Source organism: Ursus maritimus, unplaced genomic scaffold, assembly GCF_017311325.1.
Source record: "Ursus maritimus isolate PB19 unplaced genomic scaffold, ASM1731132v1 scaffold_20, whole genome shotgun sequence".
NCBI lineage: Eukaryota > Metazoa > Chordata > Mammalia > Carnivora > Ursidae > Ursus > Ursus maritimus.
The window spans coordinates 46,618,658-46,639,561 of record NW_024424453.1 but is presented as its reverse complement, the minus strand read 5'-3'; the positions used below and the strand labels follow the sequence as shown (position 1 = coordinate 46,639,561).

At 50.0% G+C, this 20,904-nt stretch overlaps 1 protein-coding gene across 1 annotated transcript in view; it reads right to left on the bottom strand.

Annotated features, from left to right (window-relative positions):
• Positions 1–6,264: 6,264 nt before the first annotated feature.
• Positions 6,265–20,904, bottom strand: part of CMTM7 (CKLF like MARVEL transmembrane domain containing 7) — a 51,392-nt gene continuing 36,752 nt past the window's right edge. The window contains exons 2-5 of the mRNA XM_040636900.1: positions 17,703–17,876; positions 11,674–11,772; positions 8,714–8,795; positions 6,265–6,911 (exon numbers count right to left, since the gene is read on the bottom strand). Coding sequence (XP_040492834.1) covers positions 6,898–6,911; positions 8,714–8,795; positions 11,674–11,772; positions 17,703–17,876 — 369 coding nt within the window. The 3' untranslated portion in view covers positions 6,265–6,897. The remainder of the gene's footprint in view (positions 6,912–8,713; positions 8,796–11,673; positions 11,773–17,702; positions 17,877–20,904) is intronic.

The window sequence follows — 20,904 nt, the reverse complement described above, 5'->3', positions numbered from 1 at the left end:
AAGCTAAGCAGAGAAAGACAATTATCACATGGTTTCATTCATATGTGGAACGTAAGGAATAGCATGTAGAACATTAGGAGAAGGAAGGGAAAACTGAATGGGGGGGAATCAGAGGGGGAGACAAACCATGAGAGACTATGGACTCTGGGAAACAAACTGAGGGCTTCAGAGGAGAGGGGGTGGGGCGATAGGCTAGCCTGGTGATGGGTAGTAAGGAGGGCATGTATTACACGGTGCACTGGGTGTTATACGCAAACAATGAATCCTGGAACATTATATCAAAAACTAAGGATGTACTGCATGGTGACTAACATAACAAAATTTAAAAAAAAAAAAAAAAAAAGGAGAGGACTTTCTGGGTCTTGTCCCACCTATGGAATCTAGTTCAGAGTTGCAAGATGAGAATGTGAGATTGGAAGCGGTTTGGTTTAGGGCTCAGGAACTCCAGCAGTTGCCTCTCCACAGCAAGAGGAAGTCCTCAGATTCCACAGCTCACAGGCCCAGAAGCCGAGGAGTTCTGATGGCTAGCGGCACCTGTCAGCTGCGCAGTCAGTCAGACACCTGTCGTGCCTCGAGGTCTGAGGGAAACAGAGGCTCTAGGGTAAGGCATTTACTGCTGCCTGAATTGCCCCTAAGACCTCCTTGTTGGGGCCCTCACTCCAGCAGACATGCGTCCGATGACTCGGGTGGAGGCTGTAGGAATATTCCCGGGTTTGGGGTGTGCTGTCTCCGACAGCTAATAGGCAAAGCGTATTTTGGTGTGGCGTGACTTCTTTTGTAGTTGGTGGCCACTACAAAGCTTGTCCTCACTTTTTTTTTTTTTAAGATTTTATTCATTTATTCATGAGAGACAGAGAGGCAAGAGGGAGAAGCAGACTCCCCACTGAGCAGGGAGCCCGATGTGGGGCACCATCCCAGGACCCTGGGATCATGAGCTGAGCCGAAGGCAGACGCTTAACTGCCTGAGCCACCCAGGCGCCCAGTTTGTCCTAACTTCATTGCGAACTAGGTCCTGGAGCTGTGACACAGCTTCCAAGACGATCGCTTAGAGGGCAGGACACTTGGGTTCTGTCCTCAGTTAGGGCCCATCGGGCTTTCAGCAGCTGTGCTGGGGTGGCATGTCATGCAGCAAAAGCAGTTTTCTCCGTGGAGCTGTTATGGAAATGCATAGCCACCGTGCAGTCACATCACACTAGGTGTCGCATGCTTGGTCTCCGGAGAATTCGAAGTAATACAAGAGTATGCTGCCAGGGGAGGGCACATTCCCCCACTCCATGCCCCTGCCCCCGCCCCTAACAAGGAGAGCTGAAAATCAAGTATTAACAATGCCATCAGCTGCAAACCAAGAACCAGGTATGATGGTAGCAACACATTCATTCTCTTGGATGATGTCGCGCACTGTGGAAATGGACAGGACCATGTTCTTGAAGTTTCCACAGTCTCCCAACAAGCCGGCTTCCATCGGCTAGCCAGGGTGTTCCACTGAAAGGCAGCTTTGAAGTTTGCACGGCACCCCTGGCTGTATGAAACCTTGTTGGAGAAGACAATGTCCTTTTTCTTCTCCCAGGAGAAGGCACGGTTTCCATCATCATTCTGGGCAGGCTTTATGGGTAATCACCCCATTGTCGTCTCAGCCTCTGACTGACCCTTGTATGAGCCACCAATAGGGGTCGCCCTGAGTGTGTCCTGTGAGCAGATTCTTGCAAAAGAGCAGCGAGCAGAGTCCAGACCAAAAAACAAAACGCCCACAAAACCACAAAACTACAGCATCTAGTAAGCTGAGCAATACTTGGGGCTTGCTCCAGAGTGGGGTAGAATCCGGAGACCCAGTCCTGTACCTGATTCTTGTGCCTCCTTGTCCCGCTAATTGGTGCAGTCGGAACGGTTTCAGCTCCGATTGAGGTCTTTGCTCCACAGGCGCTGCGAAATCCGCCCCAGGTTTTCTCTTCTGCTGTTCTGGGCGCCCTCACAGCCCCCAGCCCCTCTAGCTCCTCCTGGCCTATTCCTTCTGTCTTCTCTTGACTCTTAATCCTAAAATGTATGGGCGTGGGCAAGGTTTTTGTTTTCCCCTCGGCTGCCTTTTTTCCTGGCATCCAATGGCCTCGTTACCCAGGATTTTTATTTTGTAGGAAATCCCCATCTCGTTCAAATGACTTGCCTGTTTGAGAATTTGGGTGGCTTTCTGCCCCCCCACCCCCACCCCCAGGGCCTTACTGGTCTTTCTCTTCCCAGACCCCTGGCCATTCACCTCTCCCCAAGGCTCTATCTTTTGTGCTTGGGCCACTTCTACCCCAGTGGGTGATCGGATGCCCTGCAAAGAGCTTCGACAATTGGAGTTATTTCCCCTCATTCCCATCTTCCAAGGCCACCCCTGAGGAAGGCTATTCATGCAGCCACTGTGTATTTCCTGCTTGTGCCCACATATCCAGCCGAACCACGTGTGGCAGGAGTGAGGCTGGGAAGAAGAGAGCCAGTAGAAGGATGCGTAACTGAGTTGGCCACCACTGTGTGACTCTGCCCTTGGTCCCACAGAACTGTCTTGGAGAAGTGATGTAAAACCTGCCTCAGGACAGTTTGTCCCGGGAGAGGAGAACAGATGTATCCACTGAACCCGTGTCCCATGGGCCGCTATTACCCCCGGGCAGGCACCGTCCTGCACTTGCCGGTTGCACACGTGTGGGTGCTGGCTGGGGTCCCTGGCAGCGTCCACAGGAGAGTCCGCAGACGTCAGTGGAGGTCTGGAGCACGGCTGTGTGGTTACAATGGCATGAAGTCAGTCATAGCCCTTGCAGGACTGGCACTGCGGTTGTGGCTGGATCAAGACACGCGTGAGGCCCAGAGGATGTGAGTGTTTCATAAAGGGGAGGAGGGGGTGACTGTGAATGAAGTCCCAAAAGATTACATAGGGCGTGGTGCCGTTTCATTTAGTTACAAATAACTACTGTAATTGTATGCCCTTTCTAGGCAATCCATATAACTGCAGTAGAGCTATATAATAAGAAAAGCGAAGATGTGGTGAATGGGAGGGTCAGGAAGTTACGCTGGGAGGGGAAGAGATGCGGAGGGGTGAGGAAACGGGAAGCTTGCCCAGTCACAGTTCAAGGTTAAATGCCGCGCTGCGCCCCGCTGCCACAAGAGGGCGCGCGCTGCTAGGCGAGGACGCGCCCGGCGGCCACCTGCGCCGCCGCAGGGTTTTGTTTTCGCAAAAGGAAAGTTGAGGCCAGCTGCGAGAGGGGTGGCAGGGCACCAGCGGGAGCAGCTGCTGGCAGGGGACCCCGGGGACTCCCCGGGGAGGGCCCCCGCCCCGCGCGCTGCCTTCGGGTTTCGGGAGGAAGCAGGTGCCGGCCCGCGAAGCCTGGGCGCGCTGCGGCCTCGGCCCTGACTTCCGGCTGCCCGACCCCCTCCCTCCCCGGAACCCGCACGGCCGGCAGGGTGGCAAAGCGAGGGCCCGCGGGCTGCGCAAAGCCTCCGCGTGGGTCTGGTCCGGCTTGAAGTGTAGCTTTTAAAAGTCTGTTTGGCAGCCTTTAAAACTCAGGAAATATTTAGCCTAAAAATCCAGACTTCCACTTTTTTCGGGCACTTGGGGGGATCTGGCAACCGCGGGCTGCTGCCCCTTCCTCCTGCGCCCCCTTCCCCGGGCAATGAGGGTTTTTCACAGTTTGGGTCAGATGGATATTCATTGGGCCCATTATTCTGGCTGTCATCGCCCTTCAGAATTGAGCCAAGGGGCACACTGGATACCGAGACATTTCCTTTTCTGCACAACTCTGTGTGGAGTTAACCGTGGTCTTTCTCATTTGCATAATTCTCATGTACAGAGAAAATTACAAGAAAACCCCAGCGAGCCACCGGTTGCCTCATTCGCCTCACGAGGTCCACAGGCTCCAGTTAGCCTCCTGGTGGTCTTCATGAGGAGGCCCCTCAGTGTCCCCCCGCCCCCCCCAGCCTGGGCTGGTCGCTCTGGCCAGCCCCCTGGTGCCCAGCCTGGCTGCTCCCTTCCTCTCAGGGGGTTCTGAATGCTTTTTTATTTTTAAGCAGAGAAATCCCCCTTTTCAATCTAAACCATATGAAACTCCATTATATAAAACAGGAAATAGGATATTAATATAAATGACCTATTTACAGTTATATATACTTATTGTAAAGTCAGTCCATAAGAACAGGATTAATTTGAAATGCCCACAATTTGGAGTAAGATCACTGGGGTTGTAGCCTCATCTCCCAGTTTCATTCCCCTGCTTTGTGTTGGCTGGGCGGGGACGGAGAAATCCTGGCTCGCCCAGAACACCCAGGACCCTAGCCTCACACACTTGGGGTCTTCCTCACCCAGAGGTCGCAAGGCCAGTGTCCCCTGAAGCTAACCAAAGTGAGGGAAACTGGGGGAGGGGGGTCGAGGGGTTCCAGGGTCAGTGTTTGCTACTGAGAACAGGAGAGTGTGTGGTTTAAGGGGTTAACCTATACTTTGCACATAAAATCAGACATCCACGAGGCCCCCGAAGCACCCCTGAGAGTTCACAGGATGTTCAAAGTGCTGGTTGCTGAGGAGAGGCCCCAGAGACCCCAGTGTTTCCATGGCAACAAAGTTAGCTTTTCATGCTGGGGAGGAGACCTGGGTGGGAGATGGTAGCATGCGGAATGGGCCAGCTCTGGATCATCTTATCATCCTGGCTGTCGGGCTGAGCAGGCAAATGTGTCTGGAAGAGAAGCTTCTAGCACACGGTTGCAAGCACAAGGAGTGTGTCAGGCCAGGGCCTCCCGCAGGAGCACACTTGTTTCCTTCCCTGGGCCTGTCTGCAGACACCAGAGCCAACTGCCTGTGGATGAAGCCAGCTGGCGTAGGCCAGCTCCTGTCTGGCCATTCCCGAGGCCCTGGGTACGGTGGTCACAGGCCAGGCCCAGGAAGGGGCCAGACCCAGACTCAAATCCCAGCTCTACTGCCAACCTGGCTGGGAACTCGGCTTTCTTCTTGGGTCCCCGCTCCACTGCCAGTCCGTTCAGGGTAGGTGTAGGGCAGTTTTACTGCTGCCCACACCAGCCCGCTGAAGAGAACCACACCAAGACTGTCTCTGAGGGCCTCTCTGAGCAAGTTTTTCTTGTGGGTGGCAGAGGCTTCCCCAAGGGAGAGCGCCACCCTCCATCTTCCATCTCTCCCACCCCAAGGCGTAGGCCAGGCCCGGGGAGGCTCTGCCGGCCAGGGAGCTGCCTGCCCGTGGAGAGGACTTGGGCAGACCAGCTTTGGCCTCGTCTCCCAGTGCCCCCTCAAAACACAGGTGCCAACACCCTTTCCTGGGGGCGCAGGTTGGCCCCTGACTCCCTCTCCTCCCTCCAGGGTCCAGTCTTCCCTCTTCTCACGTCTTTACTCGGTTCAGCCTGGCCGCGACTGTCCAGTGGGTCACCTCCCTGTGCTGGGAGCTGGGGTGCTGGGTATGGAGTTGGGGGTTACACAGGGGTACTGTCCCTGGGCTAAGCAGTCCCAGAGAGGGCCTGGTTTAGGGAAGACACACCCATTCCACAGCCCGTCTCCTCTAGCACCTGTCAGAACATTGCGCCGGCCGTGCCGTCAGCCTCGCGCTGGGTGTGACCCGGGTCTCTGTCTTCCCCACGCCCCAGACTGCTCTTCCAGCTGCACAGGTGCCTTGCCAGAAAGTCTTGTATTGCTTTTTTAAAAAAATTGTGATAAAATATACGTGACGTAAAACTTACCAATTGGACAATCTCCAGGTGTGCAGTGCAGCGGCATTAATTACTTATGTTGTGGGGTAACTGCCACCATCCATCGCCAGAACGCTTCCATCTTCCCAAACGGAAGCTGTACCCATTAAACTCGAACCCCCCAGTCCCTGGCCACCACCTTTCTACTTTCTGTCTCTGAATTGTAACGTCTCTAGGAACCCCCTGTGAACGGACTCAGCACTTGTCCTCTGGTGTCTGGCTTATTTCACTCAGCATCACATCTTTGACCTTCATCGGAGTTGTAGTATGTACCAGAATTTCCTACCTTTTTCTTAAGGGCTACTTGTGTTGCTGTTGAGTACTGCTTTCTGTCTTGTGTGAACGGTACTGGCTTCCACCCCTCGCCACCAGTTTACTCTGAAAATATGCAAATCTCGAGGGGCCCGTGTCTTCTGCATCCTTTGCCGTTCTCACCTCCAGGGAGGGGGTGGCATGCGCACGCACTGGCGGGGCCCCCAGGCTTCCCCATGAGCTTTGTGGGCCCCATCACTTTACCCCTGGTTTGCAGCCTCAGTTAATAAGAAATCCTTGTGCAATTGGCCAAGTCAATATTTTATTACAAAACACACACACGCCCACACACACCACACACACACACACACACACACACACACACACACACACAATGGGAATTAAGGCTGAGGCCCGAAAGGAGCCGGGATCCCGTATCTGGAGACAGGCTGACCACAGAGGTTTTCTGCAGACACGCCTCACTTAAGAAAGAGGGTCTCTCCCAGAGGGGCTTTCCAAGCTAGACGAATTATGAGATGGCTTGGTTTCTGTAAGAGGACTTAAGGCGGCTCCACTCCCCTGAGGAATGTGAAGCAGAAGCAGATTTAGGCAGGAGTTTTCAGAAACCCCTCTCTCGTGTGTTAAGTGGGGTCATCAGTCCCTGAGGCGGTGGTTCTCAAAGCGGGAGGGAGAGACCAGATTTCCCTGGAGGCTGGTGTTCCTTCCCAGGCGGGGAGGACTGCTCTCCAAGGACTGGAAAGAGAGGCTCAGCGAGGCTCAGGAGCCCAGGAGGGACGCCGAAGCCCCCTCCTGGGCCCACCCGCGTGGATGGGGCTTTGGCACAAGAGCGCAGGGTCAGAAGCCCTTCGTGGAGGCTGGCCCCCTGACCCTCCTGTCCGCAGGGCCTCCCTCGGGGCCGGGCCTGGGGTGGCGTCACACAGCGGCATCTTGGGAAGGAAATGGCAAAGTTAGGCGGCGGGCAGGGCAGGGCCCACGACTGGCAGGGCAGGGCCCACGCAGAAGCCACATGGTGGGGGGCCGAGGCGAGTTTGGCTCAGGGCACTTCCTTTCTCCACCCAGCACCAACCGCCCTGGGAGTGATTTTATTCTTTCCAAATGCATCTCTCAAAGAGAAAAACATCCAATAGTGCCTGATGATTTCTATCCCCACCCCTCCCCCCGCAGACCTGGCCTCAGAGGGCCTTGAACTGCCTCCCCTCGCGCTTTCGGCTCTTTCTTCGTGAATTTTCAGCCGGATGTTTCTGCCAGTATGTACACGTGTCACCTTTCACCGTTACCTAGTAACTCTCTTTCCCGTTCTCTACTTTCCAGCCTTCATTTTTTTTTCTTAAGCAGCTTGGCCGAGACGTAATCCGCGTACCGTACAATCTACCCGCCTCAAGTGCTCACGTCCAAGGTTTTCATTTACCCCCAGGATGGCGCCAGCACTGGCCGCCGCGATGGGAGAGTATCTCCTCACTTCCAGAAGAGGCCCCCTGCCCATCTGCTGCCCCCCCCAGCCCCTGGCAACCCCCCCCCCCCATCTACTCTCTGTCTCTTTGGATGAGCCCAGTCAACACATTTCCTATCAATGGGATCCTACAGCCTGTGGTCTTTTGTGACTGGCTCCCTGTTAACTTTTTGTCAGCGGCTTCTGGAAGGAAACGGAAACTGATGAAACAACCCTTCTGCGGGGCAGCTCAGCCCAGAGACTGTACAGGCTTTGGTATTTTGTAGTGTATTCTCTTAAAGGAAAGAAGAACAAAGAAAGGAAGCGCTGGAGTAGAGAGGTGGATTCATCAAAATGGCTCAAGCTCTCAGCAGTGTTCCTTCTAGCAATGTATTCTAAAGAGAAACGATATTAGGGATGAGTATGGGGCTATGTTTATAAGGATGTTCTTTCAACATTGTTTAGTAGCAAAGAATTAAAAAACAAAAACATAAGGACCCCAAATAGGAGACAAGTTAAGTAAATGATGACGCAGACGTGCGGTGGCGTCAACGCCACACCACGGAACCATTAAAAGTGATGGAGAAGAGGGGGCCCGGCTGGCTCAGTCGGTGGAGTGTGTGACTCTTGATCTCAGGGTTGGGGGTTCGAGCCCCACAGTGGGTGTAGAGATCACTTAAAAATAAAATCTTAAAAATGAATGAATGAATGAATCATAAATAAACTCTTTTAAAAAACATGTTGGAGAAGAATCCCCAACCCTGTGGGGAAAGCGCCTGATAGGTGGTTAAGTAGGAGAATAAGAGCAGGTTACAAATAACACAGAAAGTCTGATCCTTTAATAAAAGCAACATATATATCTGTATATCTTTGTACCTATCCATGTATCTTTATATCCATCCATCCATCCATCCATCCATCCATCCATCCATCCAGAGAGAAGACATACTGGAAGGACGGACACCCAGCAGCTGCTATTTCTGGGTAGTGTGACGATAGGTGGTTTTCATGAAACATTTTTTTTCTTTACGTGCACTTTCTCAATTCTCTACACTTCATTTTTGTCATTAGGAAACTGATTTAAAGAAAACGCTTCAGCATCAGAGGAGGACATGTGAGGGCTGTGGAAACAGGAGAGCAGAGGGTCTTGGGTTCTCCTTTCCACCTGGGCCCCTACACCCCAAGGCCTCCCCTGCAGTGGGGCGCTTCCGTGCTGTTGAACTCCACAACAGGCTGTCCTCCCGTTCCCCAGCAGAGGGAACTTTCGGAGATCGCCTGTGTTCAGACAACGGAACTCACCTGCTGACTGGGTCACACAGGAGATCTTGTAGGACATCCAGATGCTCGCCAGGCAGAGGAAGGTGGCCACGAACCCGAAGATCTGCACAGGACAGAGAGGAAGGGAGTTCCCAGGCCAAGGGCCAATCACTCAAGCTGTCCTTTACATTTCTCACCCCTGTACCAGCTGTGGCCTGGAGGGAGCCTGGGCAATCGAGTGACCTGACCCCCTGGTCCTTGCTCAAGTGCAGGGCTGAGGCCCGTCCCCAGGGCTCCCCCAGCAGGGCCCTCGTTCAGGCCTGGCCCTCAGGCTCTGGGCTCCACGTCCTGACCCTCCTCACTCCAGGTCACTTCAGGGCCCGTGTTCGGGTTCGTATTTAAACTGAGCTGAGGCCAAGACACTGTACAAGACAATTAGCTGGGCTAACGACAGAGAAAAAGGTGGAACTGTACATTTCAGTTTGGGTTTTCAAATTTCTAACGTTCAAATGGATGTTACTGATGGGGCAGTGCTGCAGTTCATTCCTAATGGCTTTCTGTTCTCTCGCTTTATAGCTGTGTAATAACAGCCAGAAGCCGAGGCCTTCATATACTTTTATGTTTGCACATATTTCGCAGTCTCGGACTAAAATCAGTTAAGGCAGCGCCCCTTCCCTTTCTGAGGCTCCACCCCAGGGCTCAAGTGGCTGACCTCCTGGCCTAGGAAAGCTGAGCCAGCCCAGTCCGGCGTCATTTAAAGATGAGCCACGGGGCGCCCAGAGAGGAAAAGGGCCTCATGTGGGGCTCATCCGACGGTCCAGGGAGAAGCAGCACACACCTGCCTTCTCTCCGGCACTCGGCCGCCTGAAGCCAGCTCCCCACCTGCGAACAGCGGCAGCGCAGTGCCTACGACTTACTGACCAGCTGCTACGTGCCGGCCCGTGTGCAGGCCCCTTAGGTGCGCTGATCCCTTCAACTCCCACCACCCTGCCAGGTGGGTGCTGCTGTCGTCCTCGCCTCTCCCTCGTTGGGCAGCTACGGACATGGAGGGACAGCAGGTCAACTAGTTTGCCCAGGGCCACAGAGCCAGCGAGGGCCGGACATGGGATGCGGGCCCTAGGAATCTGGCCCCAGAGCCCCGCTCCACTGTTGTCCAGGTGTTCCCTGACGCACGAGGTGGCCAGAACCATGGGCTGACGTGCAGTAGGAAGAGCCCAGGAGCGGCCAGACCAAGGGCACGGTCTCCAAGGGTCTGGTTTGCTTTTCAAGCCCGGCTGCTGGTTCACAGAAGCGGCTGCCCCCATGGGCCCACGCCCACCCCCTCCCCCCAGGTCCCTCTCCTTGGTTCCTTTTGTACCGATTGTCTGCGCCACAGAATTAGCCTATTGGAGCCTGTCCCGGCCCCTCATTGTCTGTTCTGCACAATTAGCATGTGAGACCCCATCCCCGTCTCCTACTGTCTGCACTGCATAATTGAACAGTTTATTATGTCGTTACATAATGCTCTTCTGGACGACACCGCCTTGTTTGCTAGTTGTTTCATGGGCTTTGGCCTCCACTCCTACACTGGATTACCATCTTCTCATAAGCAAGGACCATATCTTTTTATTTCTTCTGCTCCCCCATGGCCGAGGCTTGGTCCTAGGCACCAAGATGGTGTATGATAAATGGGGCTTACCGGGATTCCAGGGCTAACAAACACGCTTGTGTGCAACCTGAATCGTAAAACCCAGGGGGAGCCTCCCCCCGTGTGGTCCCGAAACACAACGGGCACCAGTTTTCTCTGTCTCCCTCAGCAGCCTGCCTGTAGTCAGACGGGTGGTAACCTGTAGGTGGTACCCACGCCTCTCCTTGGGGACCGCAGGGGGAAGCACGTAAGCCCATGAGTGTTCAGAGGCTTGGCTGCCCCTCTGTAGTGATGTGCTGCCCTGTGCCCCCCTTTGGACGGCAGACCCCACCCCTCGGTGGAATTCCAGGCATTAACTCACTCCCAGCGCAGTCTGGAGAATTTTGCTCATGTGTAAATGAAAGAGGAACTGTCCCGTGGAACTTTTCTTAAAACTCATTTAAAAAATTGAGGCGCCCGGGTGGCTCAGTCAGTTAAGCATCCGACTCTTGATTTTGGCTCAGGTCATGATCTCAGGGTCGTGAGATGGAGCCCTGTGCTGACACGGAGCCCACTTAAGAGTCTCCCTCTCCCTCTGCCTCTGCCCCTCCTCTGCCCTCGCATGTACCTGCTCTCTCTCCCTTTCTCTTAAAAAAAAAAAAACTCATTTAAAAAATGTCATCTGCTCATCAGTGAGGCAAATCAGTATTGGCCCACAGGCCACCAAACTGTAACCAGTTAGCTAAATCAGAAATCAGATGGCAGGAATCTATAAGTCTTTTAAAAATAAAAACATATACATCTATACACACCCATGTATATATGTTTGCACATGTGTGGTAAACACAGCTCCCACAGCACTATATTTTTATACATTTCCATGCTTCTATTCAGGCTATCAGATGGATTAATTTTCACCTTTGAAAGGTCTGGGAGTGTTGTTTCCTGGCCTGAACACTGTTGTAAATCAGGACCAGCAAAGCTAGGACTCATGGCAGGTATCACTAACTGATCACATGCTCTTCCCCTGCGCCCCAAAGAGGCCTCGGGATCTTGGTCTGCGTGGCTCTGAGGCAGCCACCAACAAATGACCCAAACGGCCATGTGCCTTAAGACCGACTGGCCCCGAGCTGTACGGAGTGGCTGTCCAAGGGATGGCTGGGCTGCTGGGCCCATCTGAGTGTGCCAGGAGCCCTGACCAACCACCTGCTGAGACCCTGTGCTATGGGCCCAAGTTAGGCTCTTTGGAGACTGCTGTTGGCTGGACCAAGGTGGGTTCTGATGGGTACTTTTCTGGGAAAGAAAGGCCCCAGAAAACAACCCCCTCGCTGCCCGTCAGGAAGAAAATGCGCTAGAAGTGAATTCATTCGTGCAGGTTCCCCGGGACCGTCCTCACCGCTCCAGCGACCAGTCCGCTCTGGCTGTAACTCTTGGAGGCTGCCACAATGGAGGCGATTAGGAGGAGCAAGGTACCGATTAAATAGTGCAGAAGTTCCTGCGGACACAAACAAGGCAAAGCAGTGGGTCAGGAGGTCCTCTCCTGGTTCTCAGAGGCAACCGAGCACAGAAGAGAGGAGCCGAGGGGAGGGAGTGACCCCTCCTCTGCTCCTCATGGCATCCTGACAGGAGCAGTGAGCTCACAGGCAGCAGATGCGGAAGGCTGGCCAGGGTGAGGCCCCGCAAGACAGAAAAGGGGCCGGGCAGGCAGCCAGAGAGGTGACAGAGAGAAAGAACACTTGTCTTGAGAGGAGACATATCCACGAAGGACTGCTCCACCCCTGACAGCAGTCTGTAGACAGTACCCTGACTCCGGCCAAAGCTATCGACAAGCAAGCGGCTTCTCACGACTCCCAGGCTGGAGAGGTTAAAGGCGGCTCCAGCTCTGAGAAGCAAAGCCCCTTGAAGAGATGTGTACCTCTCACTTCTGCTTCACAGAAAGTTCTGGGCTAACAACGTGCTGCCTTTGGTGGCTGCCGGGGGTGCCCGCCCACTCTGTGAACTGTTTTAGGTATGGACTTGAGGGGCTGGCCCCCTCAGACTTGGAGTCAGAGCTTAGAGTGACGTCAGCGGCCTTCTGTGAAGTGCTTGTGGGGGGGGGAGGGGACTTTCTGGCACCTCCCAAGCCTCCTCGCTTTGTCCTCATTTCATCTTCTCTTCTCTGCTCTCTGGAAGTGTGTCCTCAGGCCACACCGCTGAGGAGTTTGCTCACAGGGCAGATTCCGCCTCTGCTTCCATCCATCTGCATCCCGTTCACCCCCTGGGCTTAAAACGGCATCTCTGCAGGCCCTGAATGAGGCTGAACCTCTGTCATTGAGCAGCAGGGCAAGGCTTCCACCTTCTTCCTTCTTCCTCCCCATTAAACACCAGATCAGAAGAGAACTGGGGCTTAGGGCCACAAGAGGACTCCCTCTGGATCCAGAGTGTATTCATTTTTAGTTGTCTTCAATGAGGATTCAGAAATTAGTCCTTCGTGAAGCTCTGCCCATTAGGGCAGGCACCTATTAAATTTCGGAAAAGCATCCCACTTTTAAGCTGCAGCTCTCTGAAAGCTGGGCAAAAATCAAAGACCCCAATTTCTCCTTTAGTGACTAGAAAGGAATATCAGAAGGTAGACCACAGAGATTTTGACTGAAGGGCAGATTACTAACAAGTTCCTTACTTTTAAGATTCTCACCCACAAAGAAAGAGGAAAATGACATGGGGTAGAGAAAACTGGCTTGAGAGAGTCCTAAATGGAAAGTGCCTCAATGGTACCCCATCAAAAATGTGGGGCTGAGATCACCCTTCCAACATGTACTCCCCTCTTCGCCCACCCCCAGTTCTGCCCCCCGCCTTTATCTCTCTTCCGCCATGTTCATTATCAGAGGAGCTTGTTCTCAAAAGAAGCAGAAAGGTGCCATAACTTTGAAAGGGGCCTTATAACTTAGGAACACAAAAGAAATGTCTTTCAAAATAACATAGCAGGTAATAACATTAAATGTGAATAATTAATCCAATCCAGAAGCAGAGGTTGTCAGATGGGATTCAAAAAAAAGATCCAGGGGGCACCTGGGTGTCTCAGTTGGTTAAGCATCTCACTCTTGGTCTCAGCTCGGGTCTTGATCTCAGGGTCGTGAGTTCAAGCCCCATGTTGGGTTCCACACTGGGCGTGGAGCCTACTTTAAAAAAAAATCCAACTATATGCTGTCTGTTGGAGAAACACTTTATACTCAACGATACAAAGAGACTGAAAGCAGAAGGAAGGAAAAGATAGGTCATTCAAACAGCTACCAAAAGAAAGCTGGAGTGGTTATACTAATATCAGGCAAAATAGATTTTAAAACAAAAATGTTATCAGAGATAAAGAGGGATATTTTACAATGACAAAAATGGCAATCTATCCTGAAGACAGAACAATTACAAACACATATGTACCTAATAACAAAGCAACAAAATACATGAAGCAAAAACTCAATGAAATGAAGGGAGAAATAGGTAATTCAAAAATAATACTTGGAGGCTTCCATACCCCACTCGCAGTAATGTGCAGAACAGCTAGGGAGAAGACCAACAAGGAAATGGAAGGCTCAATTCTATAAGACAACTAGACCTAAGAGACATCTATAAAACACTCCAGCCAACAACAGGATATACATTCTTCTCAAGTGCACATACAATATTCTCCAGGAGACACTCTATGCTAAACCGTAAAACAAACCTCAATAAATATGAAGGATTGAAATAATATGAAGTATGTTCTTCAACTACAACAGAATGAAATTAGAAAGCAATAGCAGAAAGAATTTTAGGAAACCCACAAATACATAGAAATTAACACACTCCTAACTAATGGGTCAATCAAATGCAGAATCATAAGGGAAATTAGAAAGTACCTGGAGATAATTGAAAATGAAGACATTATATACCAGAATTATGGAATATAACTGAAGCAGTACTCAGAAAGAAATTTATAGCTGGACATACCTATATTAAAAAGGAGGAAAGGTTTCAAATTAATAGGCTAATCTTCACCTTAAGACACTGGAAAAAGAAAAGGAGACTAGGCCTAAAGCAAGGAGAAAGAAGGAAAAGGAGATTGAAGCAGAAATTATGATACAGGGAACAGAAGAACTATAGGGAAAATTAGTGACTGGTTCTTTGAAAAGATCAACAAAATAGCCAAACCTTTAGCTAGACTGATCAAGAAAAAGAAAAGAGAAAGAAAAGACAGCCAGATTCAAATGACCAGAATCAGAAATGAAAGAGGGGACATCACCATGGATCTGACAGAGGTAAAAAGGATTTTAAAGGAGTACTATGAACAATTATATACCAGTAATTAGAAAACTTAGATGAAAGAGACATATTCCTTTAAAGACACACCACTGAAAATGACTCAGGCAGAAATAAACAACCTGAATAGATCTATAACAAGTGAAGTTTGAATTAATAATAATAAATTATCCACAAGAAAAACCCAGGCTCAGATGCCTTCAATGCAAAATTCTACCAAACTAAAGAAGAATTAGTACCAAGTCTTCACAAACTCTTCTAAAAAGTATAAGAGGTGGTAACATATCCCAAATTACTCTATGAGACCAGTATTACCCTGATAACAAAACCAAAGACATCACAGGAATACTACAGACCAATATCTCCTATGAATACAAATATAAAAATCCTCAACAATATACTAGTAAACCAAATCCAGCTACATATAAACTGAATTATATATCGTGACCAAACAGAATTTATCCCAAGGATGCAAATGTTAGTTCCATATATGAAAATCAATGTAATACACCATATTAACCACATGATTATCTCAACAAAGAAAAAGCATTTGACAAAACACCTTTTCATGATAAAAACATTCAATAAAGTAGGACTGGAAGTTAACTTCTTCAATCTGATAAATGGCATCTACGAAAATCCATAACGAATGATGAAAGATGGAACGCTTTCCTCCTAAGATCAGGAACAAGATAATGATGTGTGGTCTTGCCACTTCAATATTCAACTAATTTCTTGCAGTAAGACAAGAAAATGAAATAAAAGGCATCCAGATTGGAAGGGAATATAAAAGTATCTATTCATAGATGGCATAATCTTATATAGAAAATCCTAAGGAATCCATTAATGATCTGTTAGATCTAAAATGTTGTCAGCAAGGTTAAGGATAAAGATCAATATACAAAAATCTCTTGTATTTCTATCCGCTTGTAAGGAACAATCCCAAAACAAAATTAAGAAAACAATTACATTTGAAATATCATCAAAAAGAGTAAGATACCTAAGGAACAAATATAAGCTCCCTTCCCCCAAAAGCACAAAACTTATACTCTGAAAACTAGAAAACACTGTTGAAAGAAATCAAAGATCTAAATAAATGGGAAAACCTTCCATGTTCCCAGGTCACAAGACTTAATACTGTTAAGGTGGCAATACTCTCCAAATTGTATCTATAGATTCAATGGTTTGTATTAGAATCGCAGCTGACTTCTTTGTAGAAACTAAAAAGCTGATTCTAAAATTCATATGGAATTTCAAAAATCCAAAACAATCCTGAAAAAAATGGGAAGAGGCATAATTCCTAATTTCAAAACTGGCTACAAACCTACAGCAATCAAGACAGTGGGGTCAGATGAATGCAATTGAGAGTCCAGATGTAAATCCATGTGTTTATGGTCAACTAATTTTCAGCAAGGATGCCAAGACAATTCAATGGGGAAAGAACGGTCTTCCCAACAGTTGGTGCTGGGACAACTGGATATTTACCGGCAAAAGAATGAAGGTGAATCCTTACCTCACACTAGATGCAAAAATTAATTCAAAATAGACCGAATACCTAAATGTAAGAGCCAAAACTATGAAACTCTTTAGAAGAAATAATAGAGGCAAACCTTCATGATCTTGGGTTTGGCAACGGCTTTTCAGATTTTATACCCAAAACACTTTTTCATACCAAGAAAAAAGAAAAAGTAGTTAAATTAGATCTCCCTGAAATTAAAAACTTGTGCTTTAACAGACACTATCAAGAAAATGAAAAACAACAGAATGGGAGAAAATATCTGCCAATCATTTATCTGGTAAGGGACTTGTAACTAAAATATACAAAGGACTCTGAGAATTGAGTAATAAAATGATAACCTGACCCAAAAATGGGCAAAGGATCTGAACAGGCTTTTCTCTGAAGAAAATACACGAATGGTCAAAAAGCTCATCAAAAGATGACTGACATCAATAGTCATCAGAGAAATGCAAATCAAAACCGTGAGATACCACTCCACACTCGCTAGCGGGACTAAAATGAGAAAGTCAGAAAATAAGTGAATGTTGAGAAGGCTACAGAGACCCTGGAACCCGCCTACACGGCCGATGGGAATGTCAACTGGGGCAGCCACTGTGGAAAAAAGTCTGGCCGCTCTTCAAACAATGAGACATGGTTACCATGCGACCCTGCAATTCCACTCTCAGGTATATTCCCAAGCGAAATGAAAACATGTAACACCAAAAACTTGTACACGAAGGTTCATAGCAACGTTATTCATAACAGCCAAAAGGTGGAAACAATCCAAATGTCCAACCATGATGAACGAATAAAGAAGACATGGTCTATCCATTCAATGGACTATGACTTGGCTATTAAAAAATGAAGTACTGACCCATGTTACGACATGGATAAGCCAAGATGACACTCTGCTAAGTGAAAGAAGCCAGTTGCGGAAGACCACACATGTGAGTCCACTTACAGGAAATGTCTAGAATAGGAAAATTCACAAGATAGAAAGTAGAGTCACGGTTGCTTTCCGGCTGGAGAGGATGAGAGGTGGGAGGTGATAGCTATGGGGATGGGGCTTCTTTTCCAGGTGAGGAAAATGCTCTAAAATCAACTTCGGTGATGGTCGCACAACTCCGGGAATATAGTAAAATCCGGCGAATTATACACTTGCAACGGGCAATTGTACGCGGCATGTGGACTACATGTCCATCATGCTATTTAAGTAAATAATATAGGGGGAAGAAAAAATCCTGGAAACTTCTGAAATCTTTCCTCGGACTCTGCCAGTCCCTTTTCGCTGACAAATCTTATCACAACAGTATAAACACCCATGGTCTTTATCAGCTTCCTCCTCCCACCTCATACACACACACATACACACACACACACACACACACACACACACACGGCCCCTTTCCTGTCCCTTGAGAAAACACACACGCAGCTTTCTTGTCGCTGGAAGGTGAGGTTTAGAACCCAGCGGGACGCGGACAGAGATGCCCCCCCCCCCCACAGCGGGAAGTTCAGGGCTGCAGCAGGAGGAGACGACGGAGGAGGAGGGGACGGTGGGGGAGGGGCAGATGGGACGGACTCCGTTGGGTCTCGGGGCCCCAGCTCCCATCCTGACTGCCGGGGGCCCAGAGTGGGGCCGGGCCCCGCCTTACCGACAGCGGCCAGCTGATGCAGGTGAGCAAGCGGTAGAGGCGGAAGAGGTGCACCAGGTAAAAGACAAGGATCATGATCAAGTTGCAGATGGTGACCACTTCGAAGTAGCTGTAGGCGCTGTGGCTGACCCTCACCGAGCTCCTCACGCAGATGAAGGCGATCAGCAGAGTGACCTGGACAGAAGCACAGACACGGCAGTCACCGGCCAGCCCACGACGGACGCCCCGGGAGCCCCCGGAGGAGCGGCTGCGAGCGCGGGATTTCCGCACGAGCTGGCTGCAACGCTGGGGAAGGGCCCGTTCGCACAGCGCCCGCTTTTAAGACCCACGGGAGCTGTAAACGCAGCCCCGTGGCTTTGTCCTCTGGCGTGTGTTACGTGGTGCCAGCAGGACGCCTCCCCGAGAGAGGGCAGGAACGCAGGAAAAGAACCGAGCAGAATCATTCCGTTTATTTACCTAGTAGGCGGAACTGCAGGAAGTTGCCGGTACTTGACCGGTTTGGGCCCACAAAGATGGCGACTCCCATGTCACAACTCACCAGCTGGTGGACGGCAAGCTAGCATTTACTGATGCCTGATGTACACGATCTCCTTGAGGCCTCCCAGCAATCTGCCACGGAGAGGACATCACCCCCATGTTCACACTGGGAAACCGAGGTACACCAGTTCAGCAACTAGTTCAAGGCTACCTGGCTCATAAGCCTGGAGGTGGGATTGGAAACGCACGTCTGTCTGACTCCAAGGACCTGTTCCTCCGTGTCAGATGCAGTTCTGCCTTCCCAGAACGTAAGCCCTCCTGACAGACAAGCTGAGGACGGTGGCTACCTTCCGAAACAGACAGGAATCCTGGTTATTCAAGGAGGTGCTTGCTCACCACGGGGCATGTGGTGAGAGCTCGCCCAGTATACGGTTGCAGATGAATGAATGTGCAGGATTAATAAATTACTGACCTATGAATGAATTAACAGGTCTGGCAAATTATTAGCAACATATGAATCCCACAGGACAGCAGATGGGAAAAGGAAAGAGAAGATTCTGAGTTTTTGTGAGGGCCACTCAAAAAGAATAAAATCTTACGTACCACACAGAGGGAATAAACCACTAACACACAGGTGTTAAATGTATGTAAACCCTTAGGATCCATTTTAAAAGTACAACTAATTGAGGACAAAGATGATTTTTTTACTGCTTCGTTCCTACAGAACAGTGAACAAAGGCCGTGTGTGTGAGAGAGAGACGTTTTGTGTCCTATGGACTTAGCGATGTCTGGTTTGGTTGTTGGCACTATGGCAAGGTGCTGCGGGCATTTAGTGGAGGGAGGCCAGGGGGGCCACTAAATACCCCACAACGCACAGGACGGCCCCCACAACAAAGAACCATCTGGTCTCAAATGTGGCCCAGACTATCGTGCTGTCATGGAGAACTGGATGTAGAAGATGGGAGTTTAGGGGTGCCTGGGTGGCTCAGTCGGTTAAGCGTCTGCCTTCAGCTCAGATCATGATCCCGGGGTCCTAGGATGGAGTCCCACACTGGACTCCCTGCTCAGCGGGGAGTCTGCTTCTCCCTCTGTCCTTCACCCCGTTCATTCTCTCTCTCTCACTCTCCTCTCTCAAAAAAAAAGAAAAAGAAAAGAAAAGAAAATGTGAGTCTATAACAGGCATTAAATCACAAAATGGATCTAACACCAGTTAAAAGGGTCAGTGTGAAACACGCCGTGTTTTCTCAAGCCCCTCGTTCCTAGCACTCTGGCAAATTCCTCAGCACAGGCACAGGGGTGAAAAGAGAATCGACACGAGGATGAAGGCGTGTGCAGGGAGTACGCTGCTGGCCAAATCCAAACAGCAGAGGGACTCTGACACAGAGGGACCCTCGACATTTGCGTATTCTCCTTTGCTAATGAGCAACGTGAGTATTTTCATTTTTTCGGTTCCTCTTCAGCCAGCCAGCCTTGGTAATATAATGATTCACGCCTTGAGGTTGTTTTAAAGCTCTGAGGGGAGCTCTGCTTCACGCAGGACTGGGCGTGCTCACCAGGGCTTCGCTGCTGCTCAGTCCGCATTTGCAGGCCTCGGGTCTACGGGTGTCCCCACCTCCTGCTGACCCCTCCCGCACTGGGGCCTTCGAGGCCCACCTTAAAATGCAGAGCACTCAGGATTATGCAGTGCCCCTCCTAGGTGGAGAAGCGAATCTGTGCCTAATGCAAAGATTAGACTAATTTCTACGACTCTTCACCTGTGAGTCACCTCTTTCTCATGGTGACACAGAGATGTGGGAGTTTCCCAGTGAACACAGGGGTCCGTGCAGGTCTTCCCCTCTGCGCTCCCAGGGCTGAGGACCTTGCAGAATGAAAGATGTCACTGCTGTGCCACAAAACCATCTCAGAGCCCCCTGGAAAACATTCTTGTGAAAGAAGACTTCCCAAATTCTGTCCAATTGGCCTAAGGCCGCCTACCATGTGCTCTTCTTCCAAGAATCCCAATTTTGGAAAATCTCATTTAGACCACAGACGGTATACACTAATGCATGCAACTAAAAGCCTCCTTTTTGTCCAATAATTCACTCATTTCTACTTTAAATGGCCAGCATCTTAGCCAGTGCACTTAAACAAAAATTAATTGACAGCAAACTATTCAGAACTCTTCTAAGGCCAACAGGTAACCTCAAATGCTAGAGACCCCTGAATCATCTAGAACAATATTCTGGCGCAGCCAGAAAGGTGAAGCAGAAGAATGAGCAAGCCAGACCATCGTGGAGAAAAGGCTCTGGGGTACTGATCGCCCCCACCCCCACCCCAACCACAGCCCCCTCAGACCTCTTCTTGTTTCCAGTTAGAAAAGCAAATCAGGGGTGTCTGGGTGGCTCAGTCGTTAAGCGTCTGATTTCGACTCAGGTCATGATCCCAGGGTCCTGGGATCGAGCCCCGTATCGGGTCCCTGCTCAGCAGGAAGTCTGTTTCTCCCTCTCCCACTCCCCCTGCTTGTGTTCCCTCTCTCGCTGTCACTCTGTCAAATAAATAAAATCTTTAAAAAAAAAAAAAAAAAGCAAATCAAAAACATAGCGGAATTCAGACAACCTGAGGGAGGAGTTCTGATTTCAGGGCTGAGTGAGGAAGGCTGGGAGGTTTCTGGAAGGCACACGTGGTTCTGTTTAGAGTAACTTAAATGCGATACCATCCAACGGACTAACTTGTTTCCTGGGGGGGG